Source organism: Anguilla rostrata, chromosome 1 (assembly GCF_018555375.3).
Source record: "Anguilla rostrata isolate EN2019 chromosome 1, ASM1855537v3, whole genome shotgun sequence".
Classification (NCBI taxonomy): domain Eukaryota; kingdom Metazoa; phylum Chordata; class Actinopteri; order Anguilliformes; family Anguillidae; genus Anguilla; species Anguilla rostrata.
The window spans coordinates 66,708,096-66,730,597 of NC_057933.1; the positions used below are offsets into that span (position 1 = coordinate 66,708,096).

The window sequence follows — 22,502 nt, forward strand, 5'->3', positions numbered from 1 at the left end:
TAAATAAATAAATAAATAAATATGTAAACAATGTATTGAGGATAATATTGTATCATGCATCAACTTCATTGCATTACACCTTATTTGTACAGAAGATACAGGAACCATTAGAAAGAATATAATCACAAAGGGATATTTTAAGAAAATGAATGCAAATGAAATGTGCGTTAATGCAGACGTAGACAGAGGCAATAAAGACAACATTTTCAAATGAAGAGGGCATTTTAATTTCACAAACAGTAACAACTACATTCATGCCATTAAAAGGTTACACTATGCGATTTGAATTCTGAAACTTTGCAGCATAATGCAGTACTGCTTTCTGACCTACAATATGCACATAAACTGCTTTGGTATATACACTAATCAGCCACAACATTAAAACCACCTGCCTAATATTGTGCAGGTCCCCCTCGTGCCGCCAAAACAGCTGAAGCATCCAGAGTGGAAATAATTCACCCACTAACAGTATATTATCTTTAAATAGCCCTGTAGAAAATAATAATGTAATAAACTACCAATGGTGTAATAACTCCCAATAATGTAATCCATTTCAATTTTTTTATGTAATAAAAACAATAATGTAATAAGTAGCAGTAGTAGTAGTAGTAGTGGTGTACTTTATTGATCCCCGGGGGGAATTTGCACTGTTGCAGCATCAAAGACAACAAAGTAACACAATCAGATACAAATTTACAGTAGATACAAAATATCAGATACAAATATACAGTAGTAGATACAAATATATACAAAAATCCAAATATACTAGAGGATACCTTCAGAGGTGGAGTCCATGCCTCGACGGGTCAGAGCTGTTTTGGCAGCACGAGGGGGACCTAGACAATATAGGTGGTAATAATGTTGTGGCTGATTGGTGTATGTCTCTTTCAAAGTATGCCATTTGACATTAAAACCAGCGAACCAACATCAAACTTTGTCTGTTCTAGATATTGTCACTGATATACATCCATGAGTTTTTTTTTTTTTTGTCATCTCACACAGACACAAATTAGGATGACCCCCTCCTAACGAAATATATCATTGGCCATTTATCATTACCTATAGGCTACTGCATAGCATATATGTTGAGAGACACAGTTAACGCTGGTGGATTAAATCAACCATTCACGTCCATATTACTTACATTTGTTAATTTGTTTAGACTGCTCAAATTCCACACTGGTCATAGATAAAGTATGCTCGTTTATAAAGTTGGCATGGGTTGCACACCTCTGGGATCTAAATTCCTTTGATAAATAAGATAAAAGGCTAAGTTTGTAAACCATATGACGAACCATCTTTTTTTTTCTTCCAACAAAGCAACTCGCCAAAACGAGCCGTATGCATTCTGTAGAGTATTTCTATAGTTCTCATTTGTTGCTCGTATATTGCCTAATATAGGCTACACATGGAAGGTCCGGGAGAGAGTAATTTTTTGTAAACCAGATGAATTGCAGCGTGTTTATTAAAGGAAACCTTTTTCTTTTCCAGAATTTTTAGCCGATCCGCGTGCTTTTTTCATCGGTTAGTTAACATGTGTTTGTTGCGCCCACTGTATATGTAAAAAAAAAATTAAAAAAAAAACTACAAATGTAACTACGCTCTTACCAGCATCACACCATTTCGTTCAGTTCAAGGTCACAATATTCGATTTCCATCATTTAGGACCTTTTGGATTACTAGGATCAGACGCTATTTCTTCCTTTCAATTGCGCGCATAGTTACCCAAGAAACTTACGCACCGCGGCAACGCTGCGCGTCTTCACAACAGCCATTGTTTACATATAAATACTTACCCATACAAAACACAGAAAGGACAACCACATCTTTCACAGTCGCTGCAGCCCGCTTTAGCATGTGTCTGGTTGGGGAATACTGGCCTGTTCAAGGGAACATTTCATTAAGCTCCATAGTACATTTCATTACGCTTTGTAGTTGATTCTAAAAACCGGTGCGCACCAACCGCCTACATGAAAAGGACCATTCGTTCAACCATGGGAATTTAGTGGTACCTTCTGGCAAGTGTACATGTGTAGCTTTTTATCAAATAAAATAGTCGTCAGTTGTATGTAGGCTTTTATCTCGACTTTCAAGGTCATCAATAATAAATCGCATCAGTCTCAACTGTGATGATTTTGTCAGGAATATGGACGCAGCTCTTGTGTTGCATATATTGCCTAAGCTTATAGAAAAACAAAGGCCATCATTTGTTCTTTGACATTTTCATTGGCATGGAAATACCTAAAATAGGCATGGTCTGGAATGGTGAAGCAATACTTATTCATTGCATGCAGTGAGATTTGAGATCCTACCTTGTGTGGTCTAGAATTACACATATTTATTCTATCAGCAAAGTACTTTTGGTTGGCATCTTTGGTGGACTAGAGTTTTCATTGGTTCCGTCAACGGTTGTCAATGATAATTACTCCTTTATACATTGATATCCTTAGAGATATATAAATGTGTTTTGTTTTAAAAAATAAGAACGATTTCCACGATTTGAGTTTCACAAACACATATAGCATATGGCATATATGACACGGCAGAAGGATTATTCAAATCGAATTAAAGCTGAATGTGTATTATTTCGGTTTCAGAAGGTAAAATACTTTCACTACAAAATAATGAAATTCAAATTATATTTTGGCTCCTGATTTAATAACTTTTGAATGGGGTTGCTCAGTAAATATCCTCAACAGTACAACATCTGGAGATTTGTACAGCCATTCAATAGAATAGTGGTTGCTACGTGCGATTATAAAATATGTTGTGAACTATGCAATATATTCAGAAAATAATTGTTAAGAGCTGGCAAAAAGACAACATCACTTACTGCCTTTCAGAAGCCCATCTACACATACAGTATGTTAAAGGGAACCTCTTTCACTCTGTGGTTTTACTTCTGGCTGTTTGGAGAGGGGTGTTTGCAAATAGTGGGATGTATTTGCATAAACGCTTGCAATTCAAATGAGAAATTTCAGTGCATTTTCTAGAGTGAGCCCACTCATTTGTCCTTTTCTGCAGTCATTGTCACCCCCTTAGGGCTATTCTGGGCCATTGATAGCTGCACCAGAGCCTGGCAGATGCACAGTTCCCTCTGGAGTCCCCTTGGGCTCCCAGCTGCTCCCGGAGTGACAATTGCCTCTCTTTGTAGAGTCTCTGGCTGTTGAAAGGACTGAAAGATAGGAAAACCCTTTGGGGAGGAATAGAATAAGCTGGGGAGGGGGCTGCTGGCTGCAGAATTGGTCACTTACTATCTGATAGAAGCATGTGGAAGCTTCTGGGGCCATATGCACAAACAGGCCCTCTCTGAGCAGCCAGGGCTCACTGTACAGTATTAGAATGGTACAGTCCAATATGAGCACCCCTGCATATTGAAGATACATGGGAGTGCCCCTTTGCAGGGCTTGCTGGGAAGAAGAAGAGGAATACATGATTGGGGATTGTAGAGAAGGAGAAAGAGGGAGAGGAAATCTCAAGAGGTAAGGGGAGCTTTGTTCCTTGCTAATAATGGTACCTGGGAATGGATTGGGGTACATAAAGACATCATGGATCACATTCAATGACAGGAAGAGTGTTTCTCAGGTGTTTTAAGGAGTTTGATCACTATTGAAGAGAGGGGAGGGAGAGGACATTGTGCTATGCTAAAAACAAGGAAATGGAGAGACGGATAGGGGGAGCCATAGCTAGCCAGGGAAGGTGGCTTGATGCCTCTGAGTTGCTAGAGTGGATGTGTGATGTTTGGGTACTCACTTTATTTGACATATGCAGGAGGAAGCCTTCATTGTTGTCTTTTGGCGTGCTTAGTTAGCTTCTGTTTGTTTTTTGTTGGTGTCAGTGCTTCTGTGGAGGAGAAGTGCCCAAACTGACAACCAGGCTTTGCACTATGAAGAATGAGGGGAAACCGTTAGGTTAAGGGACAGGAAGAGAGTGTGCAGCTCCTAACCGGCGATAAACATGAAAACAATGAAGTTCTCAATGTTGTTTGTGTTGGATTGATGAAATTAAATGATCAAATTTGCCCTGCATTGTATTAAGATAGGGAGCTTTCAAAATGGCCGCTCCAATACAGAGCCAGTGCAGCAAGGCACTGCTCACTTCCTGATTCAGCCACTACTGGTGCTGCTGTGTTTACAATCTTACTTTTGATGAATTGTACTGCTTTCTCTCAACAGAATTGCTGAAACTACTTTTTAAATATATTTTAGCACTGAATATTGTGATAATTTAGTGGTAGGAGAATGCAGAACATAGGCCCTGTGTAACTATTCTAGGATACTGGATTGCTTGTTATGCCCTGCCCCTCCAGGCTCAACTGTAAGCAGTTGGCAGTTGATCTCAGAGCAGACGTTAGTAGCTTTGCTGTGCAAACTGCAACCGGTAATTCTTTGTAATATAATATTATAAGTAAACATGTGCTCATAGACATCCTTGTGCTTCAAATAATTTGTGAAGTTGTAGCTTAGATGGCCATGTGACAGAATCAACCATGCAGTCTATATATTCTGCGTCACAATGTCCCTAGAACCGTTGAGTAATGTCATTTACACATAAAGGGTTAAAGTGTGAACTTTGGTGGCTTATATAGCTCATAACAATTAATGTTATTTTAAGTGGATATATTTCAGTGATTCAAGCCTGTATTTTTATTACTATGTGATATGAAAGTGCAATCTGTTCTTAGACTTCATGGAGAAAGTTTTTGAGTGGTCATGAAGCCTGAAATTTTGTCCCATTCAGTAAGTGTTAACCCTTTCACTGCCGTTTGCTAGCCGCTGAACTGGAGAGACGCGGTCTGGATCAGCACCTCATATCTTTACCTGAGAGTTTTCTGTAAAAAATAGATAAAATAAGTTTAAAAAATCAATTATAATAAATCAGACAATATTATATCAGGTAATAATATAATAAATACCCTATTTAATTAATGCTAATGCTTATTTACTTTATTTGTATAAGTCCTTATAAGAATAAAATGCTTGGTGCCATTTAGAAAATTTAAAATAGCAATACATGCTGCAATTAAAGGGTTAAAGGAGGCCTTGGATAATGTCCAGTTAATAATAAAATAGGCTAAACATGCATCCATGAAAGAAACATTAGGTTATGTCATCGCCTGCTTACAAGTGGCATGAATAAATTTGTCCTTGGCATGCAGAAATGACCAAATGTTCATGGTCCCATAATAAATTAAGGCAGACTCCAAAGAGTTAAAAAAAGGTATCACTACCACATGTTGCATTGTGATATCATTCTTCACATATCGCTTGGGCTGCTTGATCTGGCTGCTAGATTGTGTAGAGGAGAATCAGAAAACTACTGCCCTCTATGGTTGGAACAAGGCCTGTGAGTCAGCCTGCTAATTTAAGAGGGAGTGCAGAAAACTATAAGTATAAAAACCTTTCTCTTACTGCAGTACTGCTCTTGGGAAACCAGCATCTTAAGCGCCATGTGTGTCCCTGTGTTGCAATCACAGCGCTGTGCGTCTGTGGTCAGACATTCCAAGCACGTTTAAAAATGAGTCTGTCTCTGCATATGCCACTGTGAATAAACTCTGGAGTTCAACTCAGCCCTGTCATGTGCACCTCTTTCTAATTCGCCGAACAACAGATATTTTCTCTGTGTACTCTCTGACAGGCTGATAGTTAAAGTCTCCTTGAGTGTAACATTGTTCAGTCACACACATTTATGCCTGTATAAAACCTGCTTTAAAACCTTCACTATTACACATATGCAATGGGTAGTTTATATATAGATCTGTTTCACTGGAGGTAAAATAGTGCATTTAACTGTTCTGTAAACTTCAAACTGGAGATAGTCGTAGTTAGTGGTTGTTAATCCTGTTTCTCTCCCAGTTTCTCAAGTCCCTCGAAAAGTCTGTGCCTCTCACTGGCTTTAACTGAAAGTCCCGCCCATTGCCTGCTCGTTGCCGTTGGTCACATCCTAGCAGATTTAACCGTCGGAGAGTACGTACCTTGTCTGCCTTTGTCCTCACAGTTCTTTAGCTCGCTCCCTCTGGCTGTGCAAACTCTCAGCTCTCCTTGGTGCTGAAGTAGAAACTTTGCACTATTCAGCAAAGATTGCCTGAAGAGAGACAACTTTACACCTAGCTTGCACTTGTTCTGCATCATGTGCTTTCGAGTCAGTCGTGCTTTAGCTCGCAATTTGATCCCTTGTGAATAATAGCTTAAAGGGATGTTTGTAGACTCCTTTTCTGTAGTTCAGATAACATTGATCTCTTTCACTAAACTCTAAGTTCCCAGTATCCCCTGGCAGCTAAGTGTTAAAATTTCAGCTCTTCTATGGTAGATTCCCATGAGGCATTGCACTTTTTTGTTGTTAAATATCCAAGCAGGAAGTGAAGAAGACAGATTACTTCTCATCCAATGACAGTTCAATGTTCTCTTCTCTCCTTTTTTCAGTAGCCCTCCTCTTCCTGTTGAAACTCTTATATTAGTTCATTGAAACAGGAAGTTCCATAAAACCTGTGGATTAGTTTGAATTACTGGTTGGAAATGGGGTAAAACCCTTTTAAAAGTACTGTACTCTTTTTATTAGTTGTGGACTAGTGGCTTTAATGTATTTACAGATATTTATTATATTTTATTCCATGCAAACTCACAGTGCAAATGTGTCTTACCTGTGCTGTGACACTAACACATCCTTTGAAATATCTTAATTTGATAGCATTTTCTATTTAATTGCAGGGCTATAATCTTACAAAATTAAACTCAAAGTTCATTTTATCTGTTATTTATCAGTAATCTAGGACAAACTGAAAGCTTTTTAATGTATTATTGCTATCGCTTGAATGTGTTTCTACTTGACATTAAAGACAATATCATACTTAACTGGTTGAATTTGTCTTTGCTTTGTGGTGAAAGTATACTTAAAAATACACTTGAACTTAAATGAAAGAGCACATGATTTCATTCCAGTACATTCACAAATGGAGGTCAATTTAGTTTTATGTCAGTGCAAATAATAAGCTCAATAATTCTTTAGATCAATGGCTTGAAAATGAAAGTCATTGTGCTTTTTTCCATGTTCATTATTTGTTCTTTTATTTTCCCAAAAGCCTTGGAAATATAGAAAAAAGTCCCTAGTTCTGAGCTTGCAGTATTTCCAATATGAAAATGCTAGCCACTCACTGTGCACTTAAGAGCAGCTGACTGATAAAGCTGCTTCCCCTGGTACCTGGAATTACCAGGGTTATTTACTGCCTTGCATTCATCAGCCAGCGGAAGATGCTTCTATCCCAACCACTCCCATGTTTCAGCCATCTTTTTATGCTTTTATTTGTACGCTATAAAAAATATTGATCAATGCCTCTGCTTCTAAAGAAACTTGGCCTGAGGTTCATTGTTCTGAATGTTTTTATGTTGCAACAATAGGTATATAAAATGTTTTTTTTTTAATTTTATAACACCATTATATTTTATTACACTATTTGTTCATAAGCTGGCATTACTAAAACATTTGTATTAAATTTTAACCTTGATATCACTGAAGTGCAAGTCATCGAGTACTGATTTGCCAGATTAATAAATTTTCACTGGAACTCTGTCACCGATACCAGGAATAACAGTTCTTTATTGCTGGTATCGGTTGGTTGGTATTTATGTACTGTAGTTACTGTAGCAGTAGTGTAGCTATATTCATAAGTTCTCATATAATTATGTTCTCTGGAACAGTGAGACCAATGCTATGAATTCCAGTTATTTGGAACTATTCTCAGGAGATAAGAGCGATTGTCTGGCAGTCGGAAGGTTGCAGGTTCAAACCCCGCCCTGGGCGTGTCGAAGTGTCTTTGAGCAAGACACCTAACCCCTAACTGCTCTGGCGAATGAGAGGCATCAATTGTAAAGCCCTTTGGATAAAAGCGCTATATAAATGCAGTCCATTTACCATTTACCATTTGATCTAAGATACATCTGGGATACATCACTGAGACAAATGTCTCCTACCACTGTAATAAGGATACATCGAGGCTGTGCTTATTTGAGAGCTTCCATTTGTCGATTGAAAACTAATTTCAGAGATGAAGTCTTGAGGACTGATTGACTGTATTCATCTTATGCGACAAAGTGCTTCAAAAATTGTGTTTTTCAATGTTTTTGCAGATTAATAGAAGCTCTCACAGTATAAACAGATTATAGGCTTCTCAATCACAAAGGCAGGGGTAATAGTGACAGGCCTTAAACATTGTACAACAGTATGTTACAGAATCTGCATGTGCTTTGCAGTACTCTAAAAAATAAAGACCCCAACACTAATCTTGTGCTGTATTACATTTTGTACCTGCCACATCTCTTGCAGAGTCCACTCTAGTACATATGAATTGAGCAATAAGTCTCAGCCGCTGTACTGTACATGTAGGAATTCAAACCATATGAACAAGAAATAAAACATGAAATAAACTGCGACTGTTATCCCAGTGCAAACACTTACCCCTTTGTCTGTTTCCAGGTCTCACAACTGTCACGGACGTCAGTCACCCTTCAGCTGCTTTTACACCACAGGACTCTCACACCTGTCCATCACGCCAATCCAGAAGCGACTGTCATCTGCGCGTAGAGAAGACGTAAGGGATTGTGTTTCAACTCATTTGTTTTCTTGGTGAATTGAAAATACTCACACAATTAGTACCTGCACTATGGGCCAATCTGTACTTGGTTAATGTGGTCTGACTGCCACTTTGAGATTAGTAAGAGATTAGTAAAAAAAAAAAAAAATTCATTTACAAGGTAATTGCTTTAAGGAAATACCATTCAGGTGCATTAGCCACTCTGTCTTGCTACCACCCATTAAAGATTCCTAGAAAAGCGCCTTTTGTTTGAGCTGGTTTTACAGTGCAACACTTTAATGCATTTGGAATTATTTTTCCAAATACTTTAAATAATATTCCATTCAGTTTGAAATGATGGACATCACTTTTAAAAATTCTGAGAATGGTAGTTCTTGTTTTGAACCTGCCCTTTCTTCTGTTCTGTTTCTTTTTGACTAACTCATACATACAAATGCATATACAGATTTGCGTAGTCTTCCCACACTGTTCTGCAAGGACTAAATCTCCTTGAGAAATTGGGGCTGACTGGGGTGGGTATGCCAATGGTGAAGGCTACTGGCTAGCAGCTCACTGGTACACTGAGGAGCAGCTGTCTGAGGGAGACAGTTGCTTGACAGGTGGTGAAATAGCATTTCTTCCAGACATAAAAATCCTAGCTTCTCACTGGTCGAACTCACACAGGAACAGCTGACAAAGAGACTGTTGCCCCTGGTATCTGGAACTGCCAGTTGCTGTTTTTGAATGACATCATCAGCCAGCAAAATGTTAACATCCCAACTATCCCCATGTTTTAGTCAAATGTTTTGTGGTTTTATTAGTATAATTGTAAAATATTGATGAGTGCCTCGGATTCTAAGAAAATCTAGCCTGATGTTATCGTTTCGAAGTTATGTGAAGGCAACAGTTGGCATATAACATTTACCAATAAACAGCAAACAGCCTTTTAGCATAGCAAAAACTTTTAGCACACACAAAACCAATAACATGCATATGCTAAAACAGATCATTGGTCATAGTATTTGTTTTTCACCAATAATTGGTTGTATTATTAGTGTTGTGTTTGCATATGGTAAATCAGGCCCTAAGATACAGAGATACATTTTCACAAGTTATTGCATCAATCTAGTAAATCAGCATTTGATGACTTGCTCTTCATTGTTAATGATTTTGAAGTTTAATAGAAATTCTTTCAGTAAAGCCAGCACATAAACAAATAATTTCAGAAAATACAGACACTTGGAAAGAAACCTTGAAATCAGCTGGTATGTGAATATATTTGAAATTTCATCTCAACAGTACTGTAGCTATACACATGGGTTCTCATATAATAATGTTTTGTGGAACTATGAGAGCAATACCAGGAATCACAGTTCTTTGAAACTATTGTTGATCAAAGATGAAAGACTGGGATACATTTTTGATAAAATGTCTCCTTCCACTGTAATAAAGAGACCTTGAAACTATGCTTTTTGAGAGCTTCTATTTGTCAGTACAAACGTTGTTCAATTGCAAACTAATCTGACAAGTGAGCAAAGCTTTAAGGACTGATTGACTCTATTCATCTTATGCAACAGTGCTTAGAAAATTGTACTTTTCAATGTTATTACAGAGTAATAGAAGCTGTCACTGTTATTTTAAACAGATTGCAGGCTTCTGAATCACAAAGGCAGGGGCTATACTGATTGGACTAAAACATTTTTATAACAGCATGTTTTAGAATCTGTATCAGTACCCTGCACCTGTTGCTCGTGACCAACTTGCTGCCATCTTCTATGTGGTAGTCAACATAGGAGATGGTCAAGTCCAACAGCATTTTCCCCTAACCTAATCAGCATTTTTCATGCGTGAGTCACTTCCCTGTCACCGCCCTTATATGGCATGGAGGGCAGGCCTGTCTCGAAGAGTGGGAAGTGAACTGCTTAAAAACAGCAGTGGTAGGAAACAGCAACAGGCTTGACACAGGTAAGCTATCAAAACCAGCTCCTTTACTTTCTTTTCTAAATGGCGTATGTTTCTGTCTGAATTTAGACCAAACAATATTGTTACTATGCCATCACTTCTGTCCACTTTGTAGATGAGGAATTTGGCCAAATATAAAATAGCATAGTATGTGTAGTATGTTGTGGCATGTAGACAAGCTAGCTGCTTTGTGGCTAAAATGACTACACTGATAAATATTTTTATGAATGAATTGAACTGACACTCCCTTCTTTTCTTTCATTTTCTTAAATGTTTTTTATTTTATAAATATCTTTCCTTGTGTTTTACCATGTGAAATCCCAGAGCTTTACAAAATTCAAATTGAAATATCAATTCAGTCCTTTTTAATGAAAAACATCTACATAAAGGAATGGTGCATTAGTTTCTCAGTGTCTGTAATACTTGTAATTACCCCTATTCCTTTCTTTTACTTTCACTAATTTGATGTACAATCATAGTATCGCTTAGTTCAGTTGTTAAGGAACTGGGCTCATAACATTATCTTGTTTAGATTGAATACTTGGTCTCAGTTGTCTTAATATCAGTCTGTTTTTAACAGTCTTATCCTTAAAAATTATATTGTGCTTCCTTTTAATTTTTTGTACTTACTGGTGTTTCAAAATTCAAAAACACAGTTGGCCAGCAGTTTTTGCACTTGGCAGTGGGGTTGATGGGGGTTGTAATTTGAGATTTTAGGGATGAGGGTTTTCATTAAGCCAACTGAAATCCCATTTGCATTGGACTAAAACGTGAAATCGGCCCACAAGACCACATAATTTCCACAAACTTTTGTCATATGTTAAACCTTATATGTTCAATCGTAGACCGGTGGTCTGAATTCAACTTAAAAATCCATAATACAGCTGTAATTCTTGACCTGTTCGACAGTCTATTTGAATATGCTAATATCATGCTCACTATTTATATTTGTACTTTATTCTACTATTCACTATTGCACTTGTCTTGTCAGTGGCATTTCAGAAAGATGAAAGCTTCAAATCTGAAATCTTTCTTGAGAGTACATTTTACAGTGAACACTTCAACTGTCAGTCATGGTGGTGCTATATTATGAACAACTTAGCTGTTGTTGGAATAACATCATAATGCGATTGCCATGTTCAGAATATGGTTATGAGAAATACTAGAGAGGTTTTAAAATTAAAAATCTTAACAGAATGCAATATTCCTGGATTGTTTCATTGAATATGTAAACACCTCACAGCTAGACCAATGAGGGTTTGTAGCTGGAGGGGAAGGCACCGCGTGTTCTCCCTTGGCTGGTGTGATTCAAAACCGAGATGTTAGTTATTTTTCCTCTGTTCGTAAGAACAGGGCACAATTATAATTAAGAATGCACTGGTTCCGTTGCCATGGGTTAGATATGAAGGCGTTGCTTCATATCCCGCTTAAAACTGGCCTGAAACGGACCAGTAGCATTCTGGTTGCTCTCCGTTCGCAAACGGGGCTATGCTGTCATCAGAGATTTATCTGATCTGTCGCCGGACTGTCAATATTCCAATGGGAGCATCAGAATATTCACAAATGCGCGGAACAACACATCAAATATATCCATGACCACAGCAAGAAAGCGTAACAGTTACTAGTTTTACCCTCGTGATAATCTGACTCCATATTAAATGATAATTTAAAATTTGAGTTTAACTATACGTGGAACTTGGGAGTGGTTACACTCGACTCTATCTTGTGCCATCATTCCTCAATATATGCTCCCGGGTTTAGCACTATTGTTAAATCTCAGTTCGGTGAAGAATCCAGAGGGTAGGAGGCTGACCACCATAATACATGCCTTCCTTACATGGATAGTGCATCGATAGTTATGAGCCCAGGACGGTGCGTATCTATCAGGCTCCTTAAGGCAAATTTGGGGAGAACCGGCGTACAACGCCCATGGGTCCTCTTATGCCAAAAAACACCAGAACCAATACCACCAATCCCTTAGCGGGCAGATCGTGGTCGCCTATCTAACTTGAAAACCCCACTAAAGACGTTTGCTGTACTAGACCCCTGATCAGTAGGTCCTAGTCATAATTGTCCCCCTGAGTATTTAAGCGGAATTTCGGCTGAAAAGAAGATAAAATGGAGTCATGAAGACCAAGTTAAAAATAAGAATTTATTGAACAGGCAGGTAGGTCATTAGCTTCAAATTCAAAATCAATTATAAGGTTTAAAAACAGAAACACAGAGTAAAAAGTTCTTACCCAGCCTGTTTAGCTACACACAGAGCACAGAGCATGTGCAACGTGGGGAAGTCGGTTACAATCTTCCATGTCTATCTACACACAGAACACAGAGTATGCGCAGTGCGGGAAGTCGATTGCGATCTTCCTTGTCTGTCTACACACAGCGCACAGAGTATGTGCACGGTGGGAAGTCGATTACGATCTTCCTTGTGCATCTACACACACGACACAGCGTCTGTGTAGTGTGGGAAGTCGATTACGATCTTCCTCGATTGCTTTGTCTCCCTTCCTTTTAAGCCAAATCCCGCGTTTGGTCTAGGCGGCATTGCCATAAATTAACCTGGCCGAATCTTAAATCTCGAATTTCGGCCCCCACCATTTGGAGGCTGCTGTTAAAACAATTAGTGGGGAAATGGGGAAAAGGAGATGATTACCAGAGAGGACATTCCATTGTGTTAGGTTTTCCCTGAGTTTCTAAAACTATGTTTTTTCAAATTCTATTTGGTATGACACATATTTCATTCAATTGTTTGAATTATGTTGAATACGTACATACCAAACATGTCAAGTGGATGTAATATTATGGTGCAGTTGTCATGAAAATACCCATTTGTTTAACCATTGTACATGCAATCCATGTTATTATTACATAAGGCATAATACAATAATATAATGAAAACATGTGTATGGTTTGTACGGTTTTCCGGGGTTTGTAAATAGGATAAACAGATGGTTTAAAGTCCAGATCCAGAAAAGAAATAAAAAGTGTAATAGCAGAGGGGCCCACATAAGGGCACTGCGGTACTGTCCCGCGCAGTTGCCCCACCATTTGGCCCGACATTTCACCCTTTATGACCCCAAAACACACACACCCACAACCACAGACATGAGCCGCGTTTCCACCAAAATTACCCGGAACTTTCAGTCCCAGGAACTACTTTACCAGGAACTAAAAGGTTCCTTCAGCCAATGGTTGTCTGCGTTTCCACCGGGGTCTAAAGTCCCGCAAAGATTAGGCAAATTAGCCCACTGACTTATGAAAAAGCGACGTTGTCGTCGGTCCATCTGTCATATGATTTCTTCTGTAACCCCATACTACCACCGTAGTAGCCTACATTATTTTCTAATAACCGGGACAGCCCGGAGGGGTTTATTTATATACAACGGGTTACCAACAATGACTATATATGGTTACTTTTGTATTTATTGATTTTCATATATCCTCTCAAACACATTCATTATGTTTTTATGCGAACATTCGCTTTCATGTCTTGACATCCGAAGCGACAGAATGCATTCACATTTATATGTATAACTGGCAACAACAGCAGAAAACATGCACACGTTGTAAACAATTTGCTGTTTGATTACTTTCTCGTCGTCAATTCCATATAGGCTAATGACAAGAATAGAACGAAAACTCGGACTTGCGTGAAAATGTAAATTAGTAGTGGTACAGCCACCGTTTGCTTTCCTTCGAAGTTACTGCTAGCCGAGCAGCGAAGTGTGCCCTCCAGATGCGAACCATGCACCATAAATTAGTCCATAGTCTTCCTGGTCTTTTCGTGGAATTGAAAAATGGCAGTAAAATTGAGTAAAATTACGGCAGTCTGAAAAAGCTAAAGGGAAGATTACTAGAATTAACCTGTTATTTTACCCGGATAAAAAGTGCGGAAGGTGATTTCCAGTTTGCTTGTACTGTATCACCAATGTTAATTACGCAGAACTACCGCATACCTCACATAACTGTATCAAACGTTTTGAGTCAATTACAATGGGCTAACAAAGAAAATCCGGAAGAAAATATTCAGCAACCGAATTAATCCGTTTGAATGTCTTGGTAGCCTACGTAATATGCTGTCCCAGCACGAATGCTTAGCATTTTATAAAACGAATACTAAAGCAAGAAAAGAACAGAAGAGCACACGTTATAATTCCAAGACGTTGGCAGGCTATAACCAAAACTAGGCTACTGCGCCGCATAAAATTTTAAGTTATTATGAAAATAAATTGGTTTGCCGCTGCATATTTTCAAACATGGCGGGTAATGGCGGAAATAAATACAACACAAATGCTGCGAGTACTCGACCAATCAGAAATGTTCAGCGCTGCAAGCTCCACCCAAAAGGTTCCTGTACTTTTGGAAAGTACTACCCCCCGAGCAGGAACGTTTTGGGGGGTAAAACAAAGCCCCCAGAACTAAATTTAGACCCTAGTTCCTGCGGTGGAAACGCACTGAGTTCCTCAAAAGGCTCCTAGTTCCGGGGTATAGTTCCTGCGGTGGAAACGCGGCTAAAGAGACTAGTTCCCCTTATCTTAGTTGTGTCCAGATGGTAACATTCCAGAGAGCCAACGACTTGCTCACACAACCATAAACAACCAGTCCAGTTCCTCTTATCTCAGTCTTGTCCAGAGGGTAACAGTCCAGAGGGCCAAATGGCCTGCTCATCCCGAGGAAATCCGAGTAACTTATTGTTTTACCACAAGGCTCTCGGGTCCTTTGAAGTACAGGACGAGTTCCAGCGTGCCGGCTCGTTCAAATGCCAGCCTTTTCTGGGTCCCAGTTTGATTTCCCTCTTACAAATAGATAAGTTAATCCTTCAGTTTTAGCTACAGAGCTTAAATTCTCTTTAACATGCATATGCATAGTTATTTTGCAGTGTATAATTTCCCCCTTGTAACACTTTAAGCAATTTAATTGAAAAAAAAAAGTCTTTTCTGCAGCAGAATATATCATTTGGTTTTTGTCAGGAGGATTCATTATCTGTTGAGGCATTTGAGTCACACCCACCCCTTCCATCTCATCCTCTCACTCTGCCTGAATCCTGAATCCACCATGTTTATATCATGTCATGTAGGACAACAATATATTTTGCATATACTCTTCATGCAGCTATGTGCTGCAGTGTATGTTTCACGTGAAATAATTAGAGGGCCCTGCAGTGTACTGTATAAGACCTTCATCTTCATCTAGCCTCTAGGTCAGTGGTAACCAATCCTGTTCCTGGAGATCTACCGTCCTGTAAGCTTTTATTCCATTTTGGAATGAAAACCTCCAGGATGGTAGACTTCCAGGAACAGGGTTGGTTACCACTGATCTCGATGTATCTGATGGAATCTAATCTTTCATCATAGTTGCAGTCATATTGACTAGCAGTGTTGGCGATTAAAACTGATATAGAATAATAAATGTATAATCATATAAATGCATTACATGAATATAACCAAGATTCAGTATTAATTGGTTTATCAATATGTAATTTGTAACGACTAATAATTTGGACGTTAATATAACTTACAAATTATAAACATAAGCATAAACATTCAAATGGAAGAACCATTGCTTCCTATTTGAGTGGGGATTTTATCATGGATGAATGTTAAAAATATACAGGTCTATTTTCTATTTTGTTTTCTCGTTAATTGTTATTGTTACTATAAGAACATATGGTCTTTTTGGAATGTATATGGTAATTATATTTTATTCTGTCAATTATGCCTTTGAAGTTAGATATTAAGTACCCATATCCAAATATAAGCTCAGTTCAGGCTAGTGATAAGTTCCAGAGTTGTACCTCTGGCCTCTTTGCATTTTTGTCATGCAGTCTGTTTCAGAACTGGACAGCAACCAGGCTTTTTGTGGCTACAGAAATTACACATATTTGTGTTTTGGCTGTGGATATAAAATATAATGCTAATGAACTTATATAATTGTTTTTTAAGTCATCTGGAGACAAAATCAGAAGACATTGGAAGACACTTAAGACACCAAATTCTTGGAGAGTTATTTTACTGCTGTCATTTTACATTTACTTTTTTGTAAGATTTACTTTGGTTGTGAAAATTATAATTTTTGAAGCAAATCATAATTTGGTATACCTTGGCATTTCAGTCAGTCAATATAATTTGTTCTGGGTTGGGCATACCATTCACATCGCTCTTGAGAGTCCTTGAGTGATTCCTGATTTTTAGATAAAAGCACTACTACTGCTCTCTTGTGTCTTCCATTTTTAAATGGCAAATGTAAAAGATATCACAGACAAAGAGTGTGTTTTACATCCGGGGAATATTTGAAGTAGTTTGAGTAAAAGTGCAAAACTTTACCAACTTCATGGTTTTGGTCTAGTCTAGACCAAAGGCTAGGGGTTGCAGGGCTTTGTTGTGGAAAGAGACACAGCTTTGTGCATGGAAAACTTATCATTTGCAAGCCTCTTCAGCCCATTTTAACTTTTTAATCTTCTCTCTTTGTAGAGACACCCTGAAGAATTGCAACCAACATGGCAGACAAGGAGCAAATGAAAAAGACAGCAGCCAAGGTTCTGGGTTGCGTGGAGAAGGTCTCCTCCTTTGCTTCCTCCATAGACCCCCTTTTTGGTGTGGTCAGTTGCCTGGTAGGAGTGGTGCGCAAGGGCTTGGTGGATAAAGAAGATCACGCACTGGAAAAGGACTTCAGGGAGATCCATAACAAGCTGGAGAGCATCTCCATGAAGAACAAGAGGACCCTGCAGCAGATCCGCATAGATGAGGTCAACGAGACCTTTGGCAAGTACGAGGAGTACATCAAGCACCAATACACGGCCTTTAGCACGATGGTAGACCGTGTCAAGAAGGACCCAGGCCACGCGGATCGCCACATGAAGGATTACGAGAAAATCTACGAAAGAGACAAGAGCGACCTCAGCTTGAACGTCTACTACCGGGGTGTGATGGGTTCCGATGCAATCTTTGGCAGGCCTCTGCTGAAAGTCTACCTCGAGCACTGCAACCACGACCGCAGGGTGATGGAGCACAGATGCTCCCACCTGGCCCACCTCTTCTACATCGGGCTCATCTCTCTCATGGCATACACCTCCGTCACCGAAGACGACGAGGATGAAGTCAGGGATAAGTGGGCTCCCAAAATGGCAGACATTGAGGCCAAAATGCAAGAAGCCCTAAGACAGTGCAATGAGGACTGACCTTACAGTCAGAATGGCCTATATAGCTGGTGTGGATGATTTACAGATTATACATTTTATGGACTTTAGCATTCTGCCCTTTTTCCAAAGATCAATTGCAATAAAGCAAAACCAAAACGAAGAACAAGCAAAGGCTGTTTTTTATGATAATATTGTTAATATGGTGCTTATAAAAATCCAAATGAACTATTTTCAATCATAGTATATTGCACTATTTTCTACAGCTACACTGATTATTTAAAAAAAAAAAAAAAAAAAAAAAAACCTCTTGGTGGAATAATGTTTCCTTAACTGAATGCACTTGGTTTTTTGACCACTTTGACCTGTAACACTTTTATGTGCTTACACTTTATATGCTGGAACTTTGCAATAGCTGCCTTGGGATACAAAACTTGGTGAATGTACAATTTCATATATTTAATAAAATCATTTGTCAATGCTCTGAATATAATGTCATGTGTTTTTTAACAATTCAAATTTAAAAAAAAAACTATTTAAAATAATTTAAAAGTTACTGGATAGCACAGACATTTATTACATATAGCACAGATAGCCACCACAATCAATAAACCTATATTACTGTTAGTGTAATATCAAGTCACATTACATTGTCTGAAATCTAATGTTTATATTATGGCCTTAGAAAGAGAGAAACAGTGAATTTGCAAATGTAATTGAGGGAATTTAAAGCCTGCAAATACCCTAATCTGGGAGTGCGATCTATGGGCCTCACCTCCCACAGAGTTGTCTCGGTTGGAAGAGACAAACTAGAAGACTTCATTTAAGTTTGAATGCAATCTGTGACATCTAAGTTCACAGAGTGAAAATCTTTATGTCTATACAGATAATGGAGTTGAGGCCTGTTGAAATCTTCTTTTTTTAGAACCAGTTTCAAGCGGAAACCAACGTGGTACAATTTTTTTTTTGTTATATAGAAAATATTTTGACTGAAGGGGGACGTATGTTATAGAAGCAGAGATAAACTTCCATGCTTTTTATATGTATTCTAGAGCTGAACTGAATTACCTCCTTACATATTCATGCTTGATCTTGTTAAAAAGAGAGTTATTTCATAAATCTTTTACAAATAATACCATGGAGCTTAGCCCTGCTTCCAACAACATACGTTCATTTTAATCAATAAGTACATGGTCAGCTTTTCAGTAGGTCAGTCCTCATTATAAATGAGCTTGATACCCCCCCCCCCCCCTTACCTTCTACACCTTAGGTTGCCAACACCCAATCAGGGAAAACGTCCTCGAGCCATGCTGGGTAAGGTATTTAAGGCCACATGAAAAAGTTGTGTTGCGGTTGGTTTCGCAGCCTAGAAGAAGAACAGTTTTTATTTTGGTGATGGTTTCTTGGTTGTGTGTTTTAAGCTTGTTTCCTTTAATCCTGTGGCGCTTAAACTGGAAGAGGGTAAGATCTGGCTTATCAGTCTCTCTCTTTTCTGATATTTCCAAATGAATTGTTAAATGTTTTGTTTAAGGTCTTCTGTTTTGTAATTTAGAACTAGTGAGGCTACATTCAATGAAGATTAATAATTCTAATTGACTGCTTCTTAGCGAGTTCACAATTGCTCATTTTCATTTTCAACAATGATTGTTAAATTAAATCACATAAAATATATTTTACATGTAGATTAAGTTAGGGGTTCCTGCATGCAATACTGCTTGTGTTCAGTATTTGGATTGCTGAACAGTTTAGCAAGGGCATTGACTGTTAACCACTGGATTCAGAAAATAAACATTTTAATTAATCCTTGTTGGTCCGATATCATATTAGGCTGCAATATGAAACAGTTCATATTACTGCTGGAATACAAAAAGTATTATATAATAGGTATAATGTTATATATATATATATATATATATATATATATATATATATATATATATACATTTATTCAATTCCTTTTTTGGCCCCAAGGTGCAGGCAAATACAAGAAAACCACATACTTCATGAAAATGTACTGATCTAACAATCTTATCTTCTATTTAGTTATTGAATATTGTTATGGTTTTACAAGCATTTGTACATTTGAACATTCAAATAAATGTAAGTGTCACATTCTTGACCCCATATTCAATATTAAACTTTCATCTTCTCGGGTCATGGTTATAGAGTTCATAGACCTGAACTCAGTACATTCCCTGAAAGATCACTTGATGTCAGGACTCTAGAAAATTTGGTTGATGTAGTGATTGTGATTGTACTGATGTTATTTCTCATCTGATCTGACCTCACATTGGATTCACACATTCGGTCTGCCTATTTCCACAAAAGGGACATCGCCAAGGCTAGGCTCTTCCTTTCATTGAATGATGCTGAGAAGCTTGTTCATGTATTTATTTCTTCTAGGCTACATCATTGCAATGCCCTATTTTCTGACTGTTCAAAAATTGCTCTCTATGATCTGCAATTCAGTCAACGCACAGCAGCTAGAATCTTGACCAGAACTGGGTGATAAGAACACATTATCCCAGTCTTTACATCCCTTCATTGGACACCTATCAAATTTAGAGTAGATTTTAAAGTACTGCTGCTGACTTACTTCACAGTCTCGTCCTATTATATCTTTCCAAACTGCTGACACCTTATGTTCCCACACGTATTCTCCATTCCCAACATGCAGGACATCTTGTGGTCCCACAATAAAAATTATTTTTTTAAACTGAAAGTGGCAGAGCCTTTGCATACAGAGCCCGCCTGTCTGCGTTGGCTCCATTGTCTTGGGTAATACATTTCTCAAATTTGATTAAACTACATTTTCGTCTTGGTTTTAATATATACATTCTTCATATTTAAATATGTTTTGCTTGTATTTTATTAATACAATTTATAAATTGTTATTTTTATATTAATAATAATAATAATAATAATAATAATAATCACTATTATTATTATTATTATGATGATGATTATTATTATTATTATTATTATTATTATTATTATTATGTCCTAAGTTAATTTGCAGATAATTTTGATCTTAAGCTGTTCTTTTTAGCACTATATTCAAATGATACTTAAAATGGTTTGCAAAATATCTTTCCTTTTCCTGGTGCTATAACTGCTGGAGTTATATGAAATTATAACGCACAGATCAGTATATTATCATGTTATTGCTGAATATCCGATGGACTATCTCTCCTTCTTTTAAGACAGCTGATGATCTATATTAGAATGTCAGGAGTAATCTGGTTTGTTATTTGATGTAAGCAGAGTGCTGGTCATTACAGGATGACATGCTAAGTAAAGTGAATCTTCACACCATTATTCTGATTGTAGTTTTCTGCTCCTGTGTCATAGGATTCTATCATTTTGAGAGGCTCGTAAAACTACATTTCCACCTCGACACCCTGCTGAAATGGCTGACATACTGGAGGACCGTGACAAGCTGAAGAGGGGCCTGGTTAAGGTGCTGGAGTGCGTGGCCACCATCTCCTCAGCTGCCACTGTGGTCAACCCAATATTTGGGGTAGCTGGCTCCTTGATCCGTGTGGTTCTGCATCACGTTGACGACGAGGACATCAAGACACTCAAGCGGGAGTTTGGCAGTGTGAACCGGGCCCTGGATGAGATCTCCCTGCAGAATCGCAATGCCTTGCAGCAGATCAAGAAGGAGACGCTGGATGGCCAGTACTCCCAGGTGGAGGCTAACCTGCGCAACCAGTTCCGTAAGTTCATGGCGATTGTGGAGGCCCGGCCCGACAACCGGAACGGCAAGATCGAGGCCTTCAAGGAGAGCTACGCCGACGACCTGGGTGACCAGAATCTGTACACCCTCTATGAGGGCGTGATGGGGAAACCCAAGCTCTTCAGCAAGCCCATTCTGGAGGTGTACATGAAGCACTCGTACGGCGACCGGCAGGTTATGGATCGCCTGTGCACCCGCCTCACCTATCTCTTCTGCATCGGCCTCATCGCCCTCATGGGCTACACTGCCCTCATGGAAGATGATGAAGAAGGCATTGCCGAAGAGTGGGCAGCCAAGATGGAAGATGTGCAGGAGAGGATGCAAGAAGAACTCAGAAAGTGCAAGTGATTCCTCTGCACTTCCCCGTCACACAACACCCTGCCCGCACTCTCCCACCATTTCCCCAGTTTTGTCCTTCCCTGAGCTGAGAAATCGAAAGGCTCTAATGAAGCAATGTCACACAGACCCAATCACTGGTGATACTGACACCATTTATATTTCCTAGAAATTATGTTCACTGCCATTCCTTGGAGATTGTATAATGGTATGTTTGGCATGATTGGAATTATTTTAATTTTGTTAAGAATTTCAAGGCTAGTATTATAATAGCTTGACACACTACATTGAAGTATGCAGATGTTACGATCAAAAGTAATTCCAGTTAATGCAAGAAAACCAGGTGTTCACTAATTCTCGTCTGTGTCAGCTTTGTTTTCTTGCTGTTTCGCTGAACAGTGATGAAAGAATTTATGAATTCCTATTCCAAATAACTGTCAACCATACAAGACATGCCAGTGAATGTATAATATTGTTCTATAAATCACACTTGCCTCTAGAACAACACTACATCTATGTCGTAATGCATGCAATTTAATTATTTGTTATAGAAACTATAACTATGTGCCTTCTAGTGTTAGAAGGCACAGTTAGTCTACCATATAATCTATAAAAAACAAGACAAGAAAATGTAGTCAGTTATTTCATACACTACACTTCAGTATATCCTCTACACAACAGTTCTACATGTTGCCATCTTGCATGTCATGCATTGTTGATCCAAATGAATTTCCACCCATACTAGCTGCCTTGTAACCAGA

General features: G+C 38.4%; 1 protein-coding gene and 1 long non-coding RNA gene across 6 annotated transcripts in view; one reads left to right on the forward strand and one right to left on the reverse strand.

Annotated features, from left to right (window-relative positions):
* Positions 1-1,503: 1,503 nt before the first annotated feature.
* On the reverse strand, positions 1,504-7,778 carry LOC135263379 (uncharacterized). Of its 2 annotated transcripts, none has more exons than XR_010332450.1 (2): positions 3,754-7,778; positions 1,504-3,175 (listed from the first exon to the last, which is right to left on the reverse strand). It is a non-coding gene; the product is annotated as an uncharacterized LOC135263379 (long non-coding RNA). The 2 variants fall into 2 exon arrangements; XR_010332451.1 differs by having other exon boundaries at positions 1,504-3,193.
* Positions 3,138-22,502, forward strand: part of rpz (rapunzel) — a 20,435-nt gene continuing 1,070 nt past the window's right edge. Inside the window, exons 1-3 of one of the 4 annotated variants that reach the window (XM_064351291.1) lie at positions 3,138-3,482; positions 8,470-8,584; positions 17,002-18,159. In XM_064351291.1, the coding sequence (XP_064207361.1) occupies positions 17,028-17,708 (681 nt within the window). In that variant the 5' untranslated portion in view covers positions 3,138-3,482; positions 8,470-8,584; positions 17,002-17,027 and the 3' untranslated portion in view covers positions 17,709-18,159. Of the gene's footprint in view, positions 3,483-8,469; positions 8,585-8,609; positions 10,532-17,001; positions 18,160-19,001; positions 19,128-21,017 lie in introns of those variants that run through there. The other 3 variants (XM_064351308.1, XM_064351299.1, XM_064351316.1) reach the window with 3 other exon arrangements.